Below are 16,777 nucleotides of genomic sequence, written 5' to 3'. Positions count from 1 at the left end.
CCCCCGCCACCATTGTGGCGGTGAGTGATGCGATTGAACGAAGACCTGCTGCCAGCGTGGTAGTCTTCAGACAATAGGCAATCCGCATCTCAAAAGTCTCACCAAACATCCCGGATCATCGTAATATCAAAATTTGGTCGGACTACAACAATTGGCTTCAGCCAGTATTATTTGGAGTCGTCGTTGGATTCGGTGGCGATCGCCGTTGACTCGATCCCCCAGCGAGACCGAACAGATAAGATTACGCTATTCTAATCTCACCCAATCTCACATGCGCCACCTTGACTCGATCGCTAAATTCACCTAGTAGTTTGAAGTTCACTTGTTCACTCAATATCTTCTCTTAAATTACCGTCACAGATACCCATGTCTTCTATTTCATTTCCTGGAGACTACACCGCTGAGGATATTGCAAAATCTGCCAAAACAGCGTTCCAAGCATCCCAATTGATTTCCTCCGCAGAAAGGGCTAAAGCGCTGCATGAGATTCGCAGAGAGCTGGAAGCCACGAAGGATGATATTATGGTAGCGAACAAGAAGGACCTCGAGGTGCATACTGCTGTTTTAAAGTAAGAAGATCGATTCTCATATGTGTCCCCTATTCCTGGATGCCGACGACCTTGCTCTACAACGTTTCGGATGGATTGATTAGGCCGCCCAAATTGAAGTGGAAGCAGGGCGAATGTCTAGCTCCTTGTTCAAGCGGCTTGACCTCGGGAAGGGTGAAAAGTGGGACTCGATGCTTCAAGGTGTAACGGACGTTGCAAATTTACCAGACCCCACCGGAATCGTCACGTATGCGTCTGAGTTGGACGACAGCCTGGAACTGTATCGCGTGTCGTGTCCCATCGGTCTGCTGCTGGTAATCTTCGAGGCGCGTCCGGAAGTTGTCATCAATATCGCTGCTCTGGCCATTAAGTCTGGTGAGTACACTATGCTCGTCGCGTTCCGTTCTCAGCTCAGCATTATGTAGGTAATGCGGCCATTCTGAAAGGAGGAAAAGAATCAAATGAGACTACCAGACTGCTGTCTAAAGTAATTCAGACTGCGCTATCGCGGACATCCATCTCGAGCACCTATATTCAAACTATTCAAACGCGGGCAGAAGTGTCTGCATTACTCGAATTGGACCAATACATTGATCTTGTGATTCCTCGGGGCAGTAATAGCCTTGTCCGCAACATCCAAAACAATACCAGAATCCCAGTCATGGGACACGCCGACGGTCTGTGCTCGGTCTATTTAGACGAGTCCGCTGACATTGGGAAGGCCATGCGAGTTGTTTTGGACTCGAAGGTGCGCGAACTGTTCGGTCTTCGAGCGTGAACGAGGGCATACTATTTACATCACCTTAGACAGATTACCCCGCAGCCTGTAATGCGGCCGAAACGTTGATTGTACACGAGAACATCTTATCAACTGTCTGGCCAGCCGTCGCCAAGGCTCTCCTCGCTGCGGAAGTCAACCTCCTGTGTGATACTCCGACCTTGACCGCTCTGAGTGCACTCTCCCCGGTCCCTACCAACTTTACGACGCACGTCCAACCCTCGACGCCAGATGCATACACGACAGAGCACCTTAGCCTCACGCTGTCCGTTCTAGCGATCCCCTCGGTCGCGGACGCGATCCGCTTCATCAACGCGCACTCATCGCACCACACCGATTGCATCGTCACGGAGGATCCTGCAGCCGCGTCCGCCTTCTGCCGTGGGGTCGACTCTGCGGGCACCTTCGTGAACGCGAGCACGCGCTTTGCGGACGGGTTCCGCTACGGATTCGGTACGGAGGTCGGAATCAGCACCGGGCGCATCCATGCACGGGGACCGGTCGGCCTCGAAGGGCTTGTCACGTACAAATACATGCTTCGGAGCAAGGGCGAGAACGGCCACATTGTAGGGGAGTTTGGTGCAGGGGAGGGCAAGAAGCAGTTCAAACATACGAGACTCAGCGCAGAGACGGTGCCATTTTTGACGGAGTGATGGTATGAATTAGTAGCGGGGGTGTATGATTGGTATGTAGAGCAGAATGACTGGTAACAGAATTGTAACAACAAATGTAGTGTATATCGATACATATAAAAACCAAACTTGAATGCCAAAATCGTCTGGATTTGCTCATGGTGCTGGATCTTCTATTTTTGCCTTCTTTTCTGAGAGAGAAGGTTCGTCTTCGGCTTTCCGCTTCATGGCACCGGTCGCTTCAGGGTCTTTCTTCTTCTTCTTTACCATTGAGGTAAGGTCGGTCACTGTTTGCGGGGCAGCTACAGCCGCCGCGGGCACATTAGTGTTCAGCTCTGCATCGAGCGCTTTGGCAGCCATGGCAGGAGCAGATTCAACTTCTTCAGGCGATGTCTTAAGTTCTTCAACCTGCGAAGAATGCATGAGCTTATACGCATAACATGTTATGCGCTACTCACCTTGAGAGCCAAATCATCTTTCAGACCTCTCAGCTCCTTAACCTCGGCTTCCATATCGCTCTTACTCATTTTCGAGACCGCGTCCGCTCCAAGCAACCGAGGCCCTGATGCTTTACCCTTGCCCTTGCCGTTCACATCTGGCTGCGGTACGTCCACTCTGACCAGCCCTTGCCCACTGAGCGCATCCCGGAGCTCCGCTAGGCGTGCCTCGACGCTCTCCAACGCCTGCTCTGCATGAGTGATCGCATCACCCAGTCTTCCGGAAGTAAGATCGAGAACGATGCTGAGTTTATAATGTGCCTCAGCTATTTGGCGAGAAGACTGGGGGAGGAGTTCAACTTTGATTGTGAGGGCAGCGCTGTAGTCCGTGATTGCCTGGTCAAACTTCTCTGTCTCTAACGACACGTCGCCGAGGGCAATGAAGGTGTCTGCCAGCCTCAGTTTGACTTCGTCATTGTCGTCCTGCTGCTTTTCGTAGATCGCGCGTGCGAGGTCGAGTACTTCCCATGCTGCGTTGAAGTCGTCTTCTGGCTCCACGTCGTTGTCTTCCTCGTCATCCTCGTCATCTTCATCATCGTCTACTTTCTGAGCTTCTGCGAAGAGATCTACAGCGACATCTTCCTTGCTCTCGGCTAACGAGTCGTCTGCATCGTCTGCATCGCCCGAAAACGACAGGAACTTGTTACGGCTTAGCTCCAATTCTGGTGTGGGAAATGAGTACGATGAGGCAACTTTATGCGTAGGAATATGCGTCACATACTGGCAGATTCTTCTACTGCAGCTTGCACAGCTTCATCTGTTTGCTCCTTGCCCAACACTGAAGTTTGCGAAATGGCATTCTCTAAAAGAGCCTTCCCGTACGAAAAGTAAAGGTCAGCTGTCTCTGGTGCGTTCTCGCCATATTTTGTTGTCCTGAAAAGCTGCCAGTTAGTGCTCTGATTGAAGTGCGACGCGTCCGGCGCGTCACCAGAATGCTGAGACCTACATTAGCTCGAGCGCAGTAGCATAGTGGTCCACTGCTTGCTCGTATTTTCGCAAGGCGAACGCGCGTTTGGCATGTTCGACGGCGTCCTCGAGGGAGGGCGTTGTCACTTCAGATTTTTCAGGTGTGGAGCTGGAAGGGCTACAAGTCGGTTATCAAAGTAAATTTCAGTATACATAGTCACTCACGCGGACATGGTGGTTGAAGAACGCTGGTGCAAGTGGTGGCAGAGAGCAAAGCTTTGCTTTGTTCACTCACGTCGCGACGCGTTCAAGGGGTAGGTCACGCGCCTGGGGTCTTCAGCCACAATGGTGGCCGGGCGTCTCGGGGAGTCGGTTAACCTCCTCCGCTAGCAGTGATGATTGAATGCATATTCTATTTGCTGCTGGCAAACAAATCAAATGCATTTCCTACAACGTGTCAACGTGCCCGGTCGTTGCTCCCCATGTCTCTGAGTTATATCAACCCGAACAATTTCGGCGCACTGGTTCGCTGTGTTGATGCGGCGGAGATTACGCTACGTACGGTTTGCCCACGGACCCAATGAGCTTGTGATAAGTGGGAGTGGGAGTGGGACGCGTCTCTTCGTCGCCGATAAGCATACAGGTATGCCTCTCTTTCTAACACAATCTTCGTTAGACTTGCTGAATTGTGTAGTAGTTTCCTTCCCCTGTCCTATATTCCAGCTATAGGTCGTGTACAGCCGTCTCGGGCGGAACCGCTACGCGGGGACTTCCCACCATGCCAACTTGGGCCAGCGAGGAGTCGTACCTGCCCAGTCAGGACTCTGCAGAGGTGTTTGGAGAGGCGTCGGAGGCGGCGAAGCACAGTGAGTCTGCGTTCCGGATGTTCAGTATAGCTGTGTCCTCGCATCTAATCCGCCGGCGCACTCGCGCCACTTGTAGGTAGCACTGCGTCTATATACAGTGGCTTTGACGATCCGAATCTCGACGACAACGACTCTGTGGTCGACGGTACGCTGTTCGCTTCGTAATGACAATATACCTATTGACTTTACGACAGAGGAAGAGGACTCGCCATATCCTGAAGTACGATGTGCGGTCGCTAATGCAGACGATCCGGATATGCCCGTCAGCACCGTGCGCGCATGGACCATAGGCCTCCTGTGGTCTATTGTTATCCCCGGACTTAACCAGTTTTTCGTTTTGCGATATCCCTCGATCGGCATAACAGGTGTACGTACTGTCTCACACGGATGCGACCTCAAGTTTACATACTACATATAACCCAGCTCGAGGCGCAATTGCTGTCTTTTCTACTAGGACGGCTATGGGCACGCTTTGTGCCAGCCGTCCGCATCTATGGTATCTCAATGAACCCTGGTCCATTCACAATCAAGGAACATGTCCTGATTACGGTCATGGCTGTTGTTACCTGGAATCCAGCGTATGGTGTGAGTTGTTATTGAATAGCTAGTGATCTCTGGTATCCTTATACCTTACAGACCATCGTCATTACGGTGCAACGAGTTTTCTATAACCAGACTGTGGACTTCATATATCAGTGGATGATAGTTATATCGACCCAACTGGTACGTCAGCATATAAACAACCATATATGCCAATACTGAGCTTTATAATCAGATTGGATTTTCGATGGGTGGCATCTGCCAGCGATTCTTGGTCCAGCCACCATCAATGATCTGGCCCGGCAGTTTGGTTAACTGTGCTCTCTTCAACACTCTTCACTCGCAGCAATACGCTGGCGCCGGCGACAGGCGAGGCATTTCTCGCGAGCGCTTCTTTGCTGTCGCATTCGCCGCCAGCCTGTTCTGGTATTTCATGCCTGGTTATGTTTTCAAAGCACTCGGCTACTTTAGCTGGGTATGCTGGATCGTTCCCGGCAATATCATTATAAATCAATTATTTGGTTATGAGTCTGGCTTAGGGATGTCGATAATCACATTCGACTGGAGTCAAGTGAAGTACCCACCTCTTTCATTGATACACGTGCTGACTCCCTTCTCATAAAGATTGCTTACATTGGCTCCCCTTTGGTCAGCCCGTGGTGGGCCACCGCCAACGTTGCTGTCGGCTTCATTGTCTTCTTCTGGATCCTCACACCCGTCCTCTACTACACCAACACCTGGTACTCCCAGTATATGCCGATCTCATCCCTGACATCTTACGACAATACTGCCGCGCCATATAACGTCACGAGGATAATAAACGCCGACATGACATTTAACGAGGATATGTACACGAACTACTCGCCGTTGTTTTTGCCTGCTGCTTTCGCATTGAGCTATGCGTTGTGTTTCGCAGCAATCTCATCCACGGTGACGCACACGATCTTGTACTATCGCAAGTATATCTGGCAGCAAGCGCACCGAACTTTATCCGAAGAGTCCGACATACATGCTCGTCTGATGAATCACTATTCTCGTGTACCAGAGTGGTGGTATGCGCTGATCCTAGGTAATTGGTGTTATTCTGACGAGTGTAGAGGGCTGGGATGTAGTGGTAGTAGCTGACCCAAGTTTGTCAGTTCCGATGCTCGTCATGAGTGCTGTCGCAATTGAGGTCTACGATACCCGACTTCCTATATGGGCATTCTTATGTGCCGTAGGTCTAGGTATGCCCTAAGCTGTATACCATATCACTAGTTGCTGATGATTTGCTATCAGCTTTCGTCTTTACTATACCTATAGGTATTATATTGGCTATTTCAAACCAACAAATCGAACTCAAGTATGTCCAAATCAAGTCTTCCCTTCAGGGATCTTATCGTTTTCCCAGTGTTTTCGCAGAACTCATCGCCGGATATGCTGTCCCCGGGAAGCCGCTGGCCACAATGTTGTTCAAGACTTGGAGTTTTGTGACAATGTCTCAAGCGCTCCAATTCGCATCCGACATGAAGATCGGCCACTACATGAAAATACCGTGAGTAGCTGTGGTGTAGCCGGTGTCATTGACAGAATCTCATTCACTATCTGTTTAAGACCTCGGATCATGTTTTGGGCTCAGCTAATCGCTGCTGTTGTTGCCGCAACAGTACAGCTTGGTGTTCAAGTCTGGATGTTCGGCCATATACCAGATATATGCACGTTGACCCAGAAGGATGGTTTCACTGTAGGTGTCAAGTAGATATTCTTACAGGCAACTTGCTTACTCTCTTGTACACGATTTCTCTCAGTGTCCCAGTACACAAGTTTTCGGCACTGCATCAATTATTTGGGGAGCCATTGGTCCTAGCCGCCAGTTCTCCAAGGGTCAAATATACTAGTTGAGTATGTTTAGTCTTTTTCACTTACACAAGCCTGATGGGGGACACTAGTGCTCTAGCATTTTTCTTCCTGGTTGGCGCTATCTGTCCACTAATATCCTACTCTATTTCCCGCAAGTGGCCGAACTCGAGCTTGGCTTACACTAACTTCCCCGTTCTATTCAATGGCGCAAGTTATATCGCGCCTGCCTCCGCTCTCAACTACGTTCCGAACATCCTAGTCGGCTTTATCTTCAACTATGTAATTCGCCGCCACAGGTTTTCGTGGTGGGCGAAATACAACTGTGCGTGATCCCTCTATCGCGTCCTTACGGCATTGGATTAATAGTGCATTGGTTAGATGTGCTGTCAGCCGCGTTGAATTCCGGTGTGGCGATATCTGGTGTCTTGATCTACTTCGGTCTGCAATATCCTGCAAATGGCACGATCGGGGCGAATACCATCCAGACGTGGTGGGGGAATACGGTATACCTGAACACTGCTGACGGTCAGGGGCTTCCCCTCATCGCATTAGCTCCGAACGAAACGTTTGGGTGCGTTATCATAATCTATCCGTCTTGCATGTGCTTACTTCCACCGAAGACCAAAACACTGGTAGCATTTCGTATGGTAAACTTACACATTGCTACGACTCCTAGATGTGTTGTTTGTACCCTTAGCTTTGTACACTTCTATCGCGCATGTAGTTTTATCCTGCATTTACTAGTGATGTTTTAGGACATATTAGATGGGTCATGTTGGCTTGTTTGTGCTCCCTCTTCTTGCTGTGTATGGCTTTGATATAGTACATCTTCGGTCGAGTTGTTCAATTGACTGGTGCCCGGACAGCAGTCCTGTACCAGAGATAGCCCGACTGGACAATTTTACACAAACTCTACATTCGTGCCATTGTTTGTTACTAGATCCACAGGAATATTGTTCGGCCGCTTGTACAGCTTGAAGAGAAAAGAGAAAAATAAAATATGCACCCACTCGCGCCGCGGGTTTCAAGCAGAGATGCATTGTTTCTAATGTCGGAATTCAGTCTAAAATAGGTTGCTAGCAACCGTTCAACGAGCTCACATGTGACGACTGGGCTGGTGTGCCTGATTCAGCAAGAGAGGGTTCGCCTGACTTCAATCTTGACTGACAGCGCCACATGAATCAAGTGTTGGGGGTAGGGAGGCTACATGATCCTGCGGAACTGAACGAATGCAGATGGATTGAGATACAAGGCTTGACATAGCAATGGAAAGATGCGGGGTCCACGGGTCCACGGTGAGGTGTAGGTTCTTGTTCGATGGAATCATACACAACGAGCTCAAACATCCATCATCCCGTTTCTCTGTCGTTCCAGCGACACCATTATTTTTTAAATCGGTAATGGAATCATCGAGACTAAGCATTCCTACTGTAAAGGCAAACTATTAGCTCGGAAAACTTGGTTCAATGCGAGTTGCCAACCTCCTTCCTGTGTCAATTCAATTTGGGGCCGCATGCGTCTGAGGAAATCAGGTATGTCTTCAGGAAGAGGGCAATTAGCAAGCTGAAGAATATTTGCATGAGTCACTGTCACATGGCGGGCTTGAGGCTGTTCCAAATTGCCCACCTTGCATAAATCAGAGAGATCAGTGTCGCTAGCAATTGCCGCTTCTGCAAGTGTATACTGGCAATATTAATTAGCCATAATCAATTACTTAGAAGTAGGCGCACTTGAAAGATATACTCTAGAATATAATCAACAGGATCGCTCCACTAGGCAGATCGTGATCAACGACAATTACGATGAAGTCATTGATCACATGCATACGCCAGATGAAGTGCATTGGGATTCTTGTGTTCCATTTGTTTCATCATCGGACGACGGTGGTGGATCCTGGGGCTCAGCGGCCGCTTGTAACTTCCACGAATTCGGGATAAATCGCCTCCTTTTAAGCTTGCAATAATGCACGAATATGCATTGGTCAGCCGCGACAGTATCCACCTGGGGTGTTTCTTGCCGCGGGCCTGTATGATGGTAGAACGAAGAGTAGTTTGTCGCCGAAAAAGGAGCATCCGCTTCAAAGCCATGGAAGGACAGCTCGACATTCTCTCCTCCCTCTGTTAACGCTGCCACAGCCCAGCGCGTTGTCTTCACCCATCCGCGAACGAAGATAATCCCCTCTGCACATACTTCACGGCCTCGATCTTGCGCAAAATCGAGCCAGTGTGCCTGATTTTTGAACATGTAATTTTTTATTCTCCGGATATGTGTCAGCTGTTCGCGAGTGGCGGGCGACCCAACTATGAGCAAAGCACCATTTCCCCCACTACACGAGAAGCGACCAGTCAAGGTGTCCCTAATCTGTGTCATCAACCCCGTCTTAGGAATAAAGTACAAATATAACTCACGAATGGAAGTCTATTGGCATGATAGTCCTGCTATACAATGGACCACGGGGTAACGCATCGGGCGTGCACACTGTAGCAACATCTCCAAGCTCTGCAAATACTTGAAAGTCTTCTGGGACTCCCAGAGCGTTGATAGGATTAGATTTATCCAGGGTGGCATTGAAGAGGCGGTGGAAAGATCCTTGGTCGATATATCCAATGTCACCGATCATCACTCCATTTGTCTCCCGTCTACAATCAGGAAACCACAGCGGATATCCATGACCGAGTTTGAATAGCTCTTCGGCATAGATAGAATGTGCGGGAGAAGTCATGAACGGGAATTTGTGACGAGAATATGAGTGAAGACGGAGGACCAGTGCGGTATACATACCTTGCGACCATGAAGCTGTGCGTCAACACGAGACTCGACCTCTACCAGAAGGCTTTCCGGTACCCATGGCCATGACCTCCAACAGTATTAGGCTTCGGGCTTCACTGTGTAATACGAGCCAGACAGCCGACAGCCGAATGCAAATGTCGATTAAGCAATATTTGACAAGGCCCAAGGAGAGGAGATACCAGGATTGCTTGTACACCAACTGCTTGGAATAGTTTCTTAGCACTGCCAACAGACTATAGTCATCATCGAGAGGCAGTGTAACCAATGATGCATGGTGATGGTGGCGCAACCTGGTATCCGATAAAATGCGCGCCTCGTATGGAGTCAACTTGTTGAATCCACGCTTCAAGAACTTCTGACTCGATAGCACACGCGTAATTCTCCTGTTTTTGGAGCAGTATTTGGTTACGTCTTTGCAAGTAAATCCGCAGCATTTGAAGTGCATAACGACGTTGAAGGCGACAATTGATTAATTGTCCACCTACTCAGGCGCGGCCGGTAGAGTATCCGAACAATTAGTCGCGTATCGAGGTGACCATGCACGATCCGCTCTAATTCAAGCTGGGCATAATAGGATGGAATTGAGCCGCGACTACAGGCATGGCGCTCACTGAGGATATATAAATTGGGATGAAGTCGCCACAGCATTATGGTGATATCTCCAGCTTCAAGTGTCATGGATCCTCTCGAGGTCGGGAATGCTTTCCGACGACACAGCTCTCGGCACAACTGGATTTACTCGACAGATTGGTATGGTAGTGCTTTTTAAAGCGGTCGATTTCGCCACTTCGCTGACTGCATTATACGTTTGCGTAGTGCCACCAAGGTCATGGGTTGTTCGTTGCAGATTGAGATATCGAGAGGAACGATGCTGGTTCAACTTGCGCTGTTGCATGGCTATGTGTGATCATAATGACATAAATGTGATTATGATCATCCATAGCACTGCCACAGTTCTTAGGTTGCGAACACGTTGCTCAATTATTGCACCAGAAGGAGTATAATGGCAGGCTAGCATTAAGGTAGCTTCACAAGAGAGCCTGTATAGTTACTAGATGCCAGTTGTACCAAACTACATCCAGCAGTGGTGTCCCACATACCATTGATAATATCCACTCGACTTAAGCACTGGTACATACACAAACATAGACAAGAAGTACAGCAGATGCAGAAAAGAGACACTCGAGAGGCACAAAGTTTCAAACGCAGTGAACAAGAAATGAGACCGAGACAGACAGTAAAAAGAAACAGCTACATGCACCGCGTTCCGATGAAGCGCTAGACGACGGTCGAGCTGTGGAATTCAGAGCTCAGCTCCGATATGTGTGACCTAATGGCAATCAATGTGATACAAGTATCTGATGACGGAGCCTCCCCACCGGAGCAGTACCGTTGCCGTACCCACAAGCTTACCAATGCCTATCCCCACCGTCCTGAGGAACCGAATACGGGTAGTCCCAGTTGTGCGGATCGTATCCTCCGGTCTCCTCCGTTGCCTCAGGCTCCGGCTCATATTGCTCGGCTTCTTGAGACAGGCCTGGGTAGGTTGACCGTGGGTTAGACAGATTAGGATCAAGCCCGCCTTGATGATGGTGGGGGAATGTCAACTGCTTAGCTTCTTGGAACGTGTTTGGGAAGGTTGGCGGTGGGCCAGACAGGTTAGGATCAAGTCCACCTTGATGATGGTAGGGGAACGTCGACGGGTTGGGGACTGGACTATCAGTGTGGCCCCAACGCAGCTCATTAGGGTCGACAGCGAACGAGGAGGGCTCTTGGCTCGAAGAAGGAACAGGATACATCTGTTGAGATGGGTGGGCCACCTGGCTGTCGTACATCGCGCCTGCACGACGTCAAGATAATCGATGTGGCGTCCAAAGTGGCGATAAATAAGTGAAACCACACACCTGGATAGTATGCTCTCATAGAACCACCGCTTGGCACTGAGGTCGGCCATTCCGTGTGGTTGACCTGTGGCGCCGCGCCAAGCCCAGGGTGGTGATACAATGGTCCAGATGCAGGGTAGTGCAACGGCTCGCCATACAACGGCCTCGTCTCTCCAGGTACGCCGGGATATGCAGGAGGAACGTTGTAGCCTGCAGAATGCTGCCAGTGACCAGCAACTGGCATAGATTGGGGATAAGCGGGCCACATGCCAGAGTTAGACCCTGAGTAAGCAGGAACGTCGGTCCCATGCACGGAATCCAATACATTGGTTGGTGCTGATGGCGACAAAAGTCCTGGTGTAGATGATGGACTTTGGACGTGAGAAGGTGCAGCATCTGCTACTGCCGTATTGCTTGAATTAAAACTCGAGGATCGGTCTGACGAAGCGCAGGGACATACCTGTGAGGGATGGAGCACCGCTGGTGCTCGGGATCGCCTCTTCAATTTGACTGTCAGCTCGTGTTCGTTGTGACTCATGACGGGGGCGCCCCGTCCGAGCGTATGGACTACGACTCGATCGTCTCGCCCTACCCCTGGATCCACGTCCGCGGCCGCGGCTGCGAGTCGCCGTAGACTGAGACGACGATTCGGTGCCCTCGCTCTCCAGCCCATGTTGATGGAAAACACCAGAACTAGACGTACTAGCCTGTGGAGTAGACGACTGCCACGATTGCCCCCATATCGGAAACTAGTGTATCGTTCGTCAACTACAAACTGGCAGAACAAAGAGGAGCGATCCGCCGTACCTTCAGTTCTGCATGGCTGATCGTTGAAGTGAGCTTTCTGGGAATCCGAGAGGACGAAGGTTTGTCGCCCTCGGGCGTATTTGGCTTCTTCACCATCAACCGAACTCTCTTGTTCGCAGAGTACAGCAAATCAAAGAGGAACAGACGGAATGATTCCGTCCGTCAGGGCGGCTGCTTTCATACTAGTCCGGGAGACGACGAACAAAAGACCCGCCAACGACAACATAGCCACCCACATCCAGAAATACCCGCTAAATTGCTTGATAAGTATCTATATCAATAACCTGGAGTCGAGTAAATATTCATGAGACGAGCCTTGACGTGACATCAGCGCAAAACGCGTGTACGAGGTGTATATGGCAGGGCACTGTAAAGAACCCGACACCGCCGTTCTCCTTGCATTAGATTATACGCGACTGAAGCGGGCCCCTGTGTCTATGTCGAGCGGAAAGGGCTCCTCATTCGCTGACAGCCGCCACTCACGCGGTTGCATCGCCTCCGATAACCTGATCCCCAGGAACTGAGCGCGATTCAAATGTCACAACGGCACTCTCCATCGGGGAAACGAGGGAATGGAACATGAGCACTTTGTGCAAACCTTAACTGTGCGTGGAAAACCGGCGACAGAAGCCATGCGACTCTCACCGCCGTGCATAGAGGTCAGTGGCGGCCTATCCGGTCAGAATCAGAACCCCCGGCACACCATCATAATGGAACCGCTCCATTTCATGCGATCATGGGATGACGGAATTAAGACAAAAACAAATGTCATGCGAGTCAACAGTGAGACCCGAACGCAATGCAGGGGGACTCACCCAGACGACTGAAGATACACTTGTGCACTTAATCGCCGAATGGCATGGCACCCGGAGCTTGTGTTCGTCAACCGGTGCTGGGGCTAGCACCGCAGAACAAGGATTCTGGTGTAGCGCGCGCAATGAGCCGACAGCGGGAAGTCGCTAGGTTACCTTTAAGACAATGGCGTCGTGGCAATACATCAGGCTGTGAGGTGGCAGGATAAATATTACAGCAGACGCATAGTTGTTCCCTAACTCCTTCTAGCAAGCTGTTTTGTAGATGAATATCGTCTGAAGACCGCTAGGACACCCACAAGCGTGACATTGCGATGGACTTGGACGTGTTCTCCGACGGAGGCAAACCACGTCGTGGCAAGACATGCGTACATTTGTGCATCAATAAGCGCTCGCACTCATACAGCCAAACAGGCGTAAACTGGACCTCTAGTAAACGTTGGGATCAAAACTCTAGTAAGGTGTTTGCATGCTTTGTGATATCGAACTCGTCTTGATTTTTGCTGCCTCAACAGGGGTATTCCTTCCGAGGGTGCAGTGTGAAAGTCGAACACCGCGTTCTCCACATGCATATGTCTTTCGCAACATTAAATAAATGTGAAGTATTTAAATTGAACAGCCACATTGAGAGTTTCGCACTTGGCATAGAAGAAAGATGGCATCGGGGCGGCTAATCACTTGCAGCCATTGAATGTTCCTACTGAGCAAAAACTGGGTTGACAACCCTTTTCGGTACTGTCGGAGCCAAGACGGAGAGGGGGATGTTGTATAGGGTCTGCTTCTCCTGTTGTAGTTGAAGACAGTGAGCAATCTTCCAGGAAATGATAGGGATACGCACGCCTCGAGTGGCCCTTCGAATTTGTCCATCCTTTATTTCAGTCCAAACAGTGTCCGCATCAATCCCGAATTCTTCACAGAACGTCAGAGATCTGTTTGACAAAATGTTCAAATATGTACCTGTCCACGTCGTACTAAAACCAAAGTCATTCGCGTGCATCGTCGCCACTTCCGTGTAGACCTATCACACATAAACGCGATCGCACCGAGGTAATTTGAGGCAGCGTACCTCATAGCCCATCTTCCAAGCATGGTTGTGCCCATGGAAAAACGAGAAGCGTGCCGACGGACCGGATACAAGGCCCCGCAAGCATTGTAGAAAGCCCAGATGGCCACCATAACTCTCATTGAAGGTATCAAAGTAGATAACATCAAAAGTGCCCAGGCCCTCCATCTTCTCACCAGCGCCGTTTGTAGGCCATTTGATGTCCTTGCGAGCGCGCGAACCTATGAAGTCTCTCCAAGAACCCTCCAAAATCCGAACGTTCGGCTTGTCATACCATCCATTGATCCGCATATATTCTAGGCATTGCGGATGTCCCTCGATGATGGTGTGATTTGCAGGCTCATACGACTGGAAGTACGAGTCGATCTGTTATTCGTATGAGGCTTCCTATTGGTCTGTCTCAGATGTAATACTGGGGGACCTACGATGCCGAGTCCAAAGCCTATGTTTAGGATGGCCTTGCCCTTTCCCATGTTTTCACATAGAATTCGCGCCGATTCCTTCACTATAGAGGCCTGTGTCAGGGATGGATGTCCTACATTCTTCAGATTTGGCAGCGACTACTTAGCGGTCTTTCCCATTCCATCATAACACCAGTATCGTCATATATCATGGCAACTTCATCTGGGATCTCCGACTGAGGATTTCTGAAAGTGACGCTCGATTTCAAATACTGTTCGTTGGAAACCCTGAGGGACAGATTCGAGAGAGATCCCTTGAGATAAGGATTGCTGTCATAGGACAGGGCAGGATTGAACCAAATTCTATATTCTACGCAGAGAGATCCAGGGCACAGTAGCACTGTTGACCAAAAGGCCTACCTAGTTCTATGGCAAAGTTGTAGATGACTTTGTAGCACTCCTCGTGGCCTTCATTCAGCGCCACTTCTCCGGGCGTGAGGTCCTCATTATCGATCTGGTTCCATGGCGCTCCATACTCGAGCAGCCGTAGGGCGTGTTGCTCGCTCCCGACCCTGGCGGCCACATGCAAGGCCGTGTGCCCCGAGAAAGGCTCACGGAAAGTTACATCTGCACGCTGTACAAACACTAGCCTGTCAATGGCGTCGAGCGGTCCGTAGACATAGCGAAGGAGTTGCGTGTTCGGCGTATTGACTACCCTCTCATTGCCGTCCTCGTCCCTGGCGTACTGCAGGTTAGATTGTGGCACGGCACAAGGGGTGAGACCAACCAACACGTCAATATAGAGCATCACCGTATCGAGATCTGAGAGTCTGCAGAAAGAGTAAAAATCGATAGACAAGCCTAGTTGGCGGACGAGAAAGGAGGGAAAAGGCGAAAGAGAATAAATACAGACGAAAAAAGAGGCCCGGGAGGCGCACGCTATCCGGGTACGACTGGTGCTACAAAGTGAGAAGCTTGGAAGCTTGCCAGAGTGACACCAGATATCATCAATTGTTTGCGATACAAAGGAGGAAGATCGTCTGCTCTCGCACGGCTGTAGTCGCCCACTGCCCAGCCATTTCGAGATACTATCAGCTGCTGTCCAGTTCGTCTCCGCGAAGGTTTGACCCACGCGTTAACTAATTCCAACTTTATTGCCACATTGTAGAGATTTCCGATTGAGAGATAACAAGAGATAAATGCCGCAGCAAGGAATCCCAACCTCATGGAAACAAATGAAGGTCGTACTATATGATCGATGTGCGTATAGTACATCATAGCAAGAGCTACCACTGAGGCATAGGATAAGACGAGAGTAGTAGCAACTTGATAGAGTCAGTGCAATGCGCCGAGTCTATGTCGAGTCCGTTTCGGGACTGCAGTCGGTAGGTGTAAAGGTTCTTGTGCGAGCGTCGGCAGATCGCTGATCCAGCAGGGTATCTTTCACACCTAAAGATCTCCGTTTAGTTGAGTCTCGACAAGATGAAAGAGCCACGAATCATACCAGGGTATCAAGGGGCTACTCGTAGCCTAATCTCCTTCTTTCGTCTCTATCACGCTCAGCCTTGCCTACCTTATCTTCCGAGTCGCGGAGGGTGTCATCCCACGCGACAAACAGCTCGGAAAGGGTGTCTACGCGGGTGGCATACTGATCCATGAGTGTCGCGATTCGTCTTTCGAGCGCGACCGCAAGTTCCGCATCCTCTTTGTGGGCTTTTAGCAAAAGATCCAAACGGGGCTGCAAGCCCTCGTAGTCTGCGAGCTTGCCGGCACCTAGGACATCTCGATCCTCGAGGGACTTGATCTCGCGCATGTCGCGTTCTGCCGCGCGTATGTCGGACTCCATTTCCGTCAGGAACGCCTCAAGCTCCCCGGGTGACATGTTGTCATATGTAGGCTCAGCACTAGGCAGCGCACCCGAGAGCGCGAAGGCCGGGGTGAGGTACTGCGCGTGTTGATCGTCTGGGGCACCCATACGTGACGCAGCAAAAGACGGGCTTGGACGAGGGACGTACAGTGGTCCATGAACTTGCGCAGCCCATCATTGCCGTGCACGACGGCGTCCAGTTTGTGCTGGAGCTCCTCGGCGCGCCGGGCGAGGGAACCCGCAGCCTTGAGGTCTGTGTGTTTTCGGTCGCTGGCCGTGTCTGTCCGCGCGCCGTACAAAAGTGTCTCGAGCCATCGGAGGCGCAGGTCAAGAGAGAGGACAGGCGGAATTGATGGGGGCTTCGGAAGAGGTTTTGGCTGTTCGACCACATCGAGGTCGAGGTCGTGAATGCTGTTCATGGCCGAGGACGCAAGGTGGGGCGGGGGCGAGGACGGAGGGGTGGACGAGGGCGGAGTGGAGAGGAGGCGGATGCGCTGGACGTCTCCAAGAAACACGCTGCCAATGGGACTTTGCATTATGCGCGCGAG

At 50.5% G+C, this 16,777-nt stretch overlaps 7 protein-coding genes across 7 annotated transcripts; 2 read left to right on the top strand and 5 right to left on the bottom strand.

Moving 5' to 3' along the window:
* Positions 1-366: 366 nt before the first annotated feature.
* On the top strand, positions 367-1,979 carry FIBRA_02792 (uncharacterized protein; the record flags this gene model as incomplete). The annotated part of the gene is made up of 4 exons (XM_012324645.1): positions 367-549; positions 653-923; positions 974-1,296; positions 1,356-1,979. The coding sequence occupies 4 exons, from the start codon at positions 367-369 to the stop codon at positions 1,977-1,979; spliced, it is 1,401 nt and encodes a 466-aa protein (XP_012180035.1).
* Positions 1,980-2,114: 135 nt separating this feature from the next.
* Positions 2,115-4,000, bottom strand: FIBRA_02791 (uncharacterized protein; the record flags this gene model as incomplete). The annotated part of the gene is made up of 5 exons (XM_012324644.1): positions 2,115-2,366; positions 2,417-3,117; positions 3,177-3,328; positions 3,402-3,539; positions 3,924-4,000. 5 exons carry the CDS (start codon positions 3,998-4,000, stop codon positions 2,115-2,117), a joined length of 1,320 nt encoding a protein of 439 aa, XP_012180034.1.
* A 139-nt stretch (positions 4,001-4,139) lies between these two features.
* FIBRA_02790 (uncharacterized protein) lies at positions 4,140-7,282 on the top strand (the record flags this gene model as incomplete). Its single annotated transcript, XM_012324643.1, has 15 exons — positions 4,140-4,227; positions 4,304-4,372; positions 4,422-4,594; positions 4,651-4,812; positions 4,864-4,950; positions 5,003-5,338; positions 5,392-5,836; positions 5,907-5,993; positions 6,046-6,109; positions 6,158-6,301; positions 6,361-6,490; positions 6,555-6,643; positions 6,696-6,928; positions 6,985-7,177; positions 7,243-7,282. 15 exons carry the CDS (start codon positions 4,140-4,142, stop codon positions 7,280-7,282), a joined length of 2,340 nt encoding a protein of 779 aa, XP_012180033.1.
* Positions 7,283-7,759: 477 nt separating this feature from the next.
* FIBRA_02789 (uncharacterized protein) lies at positions 7,760-9,328 on the bottom strand (the record flags this gene model as incomplete). The annotated part of the gene is made up of 5 exons (XM_012324642.1): positions 7,760-8,034; positions 8,088-8,289; positions 8,337-8,378; positions 8,434-8,962; positions 9,015-9,328. 5 exons carry the CDS (start codon positions 9,326-9,328, stop codon positions 7,760-7,762), a joined length of 1,362 nt encoding a protein of 453 aa, XP_012180032.1.
* Positions 9,329-10,805: 1,477 nt separating this feature from the next.
* FIBRA_02788 (uncharacterized protein) lies at positions 10,806-12,182 on the bottom strand (the record flags this gene model as incomplete). Its single annotated transcript, XM_012324641.1, has 4 exons — positions 10,806-11,236; positions 11,301-11,681; positions 11,740-12,028; positions 12,087-12,182. 4 exons carry the CDS (start codon positions 12,180-12,182, stop codon positions 10,806-10,808), a joined length of 1,197 nt encoding a protein of 398 aa, XP_012180031.1.
* A 1,413-nt stretch (positions 12,183-13,595) lies between these two features.
* Positions 13,596-15,170, bottom strand: FIBRA_02787 (uncharacterized protein; the record flags this gene model as incomplete). The annotated part of the gene is made up of 7 exons (XM_012324640.1): positions 13,596-13,682; positions 13,737-13,807; positions 13,856-13,916; positions 13,965-14,327; positions 14,387-14,466; positions 14,526-14,732; positions 14,783-15,170. 7 exons carry the CDS (start codon positions 15,168-15,170, stop codon positions 13,596-13,598), a joined length of 1,257 nt encoding a protein of 418 aa, XP_012180030.1.
* A 711-nt stretch (positions 15,171-15,881) lies between these two features.
* Positions 15,882-16,765, bottom strand: FIBRA_02786 (uncharacterized protein; the record flags this gene model as incomplete). The annotated part of the gene is made up of 2 exons (XM_012324639.1): positions 15,882-16,324; positions 16,378-16,765. 2 exons carry the CDS (start codon positions 16,763-16,765, stop codon positions 15,882-15,884), a joined length of 831 nt encoding a protein of 276 aa, XP_012180029.1.
* Between the last annotated feature and the right edge of the window lie 12 nt (positions 16,766-16,777).

This window comes from Fibroporia radiculosa (assembly GCF_000313525.1).
Source record: "Fibroporia radiculosa TFFH 294 genomic supercontigs, scaffold1422, whole genome shotgun sequence".
Lineage (NCBI taxonomy): Eukaryota > Fungi > Basidiomycota > Agaricomycetes > Polyporales > Fibroporiaceae > Fibroporia > Fibroporia radiculosa.
The sequence above is the reverse complement of the archived record's forward strand: the minus strand, read 5'-3'. Positions and strand labels throughout refer to the sequence as shown.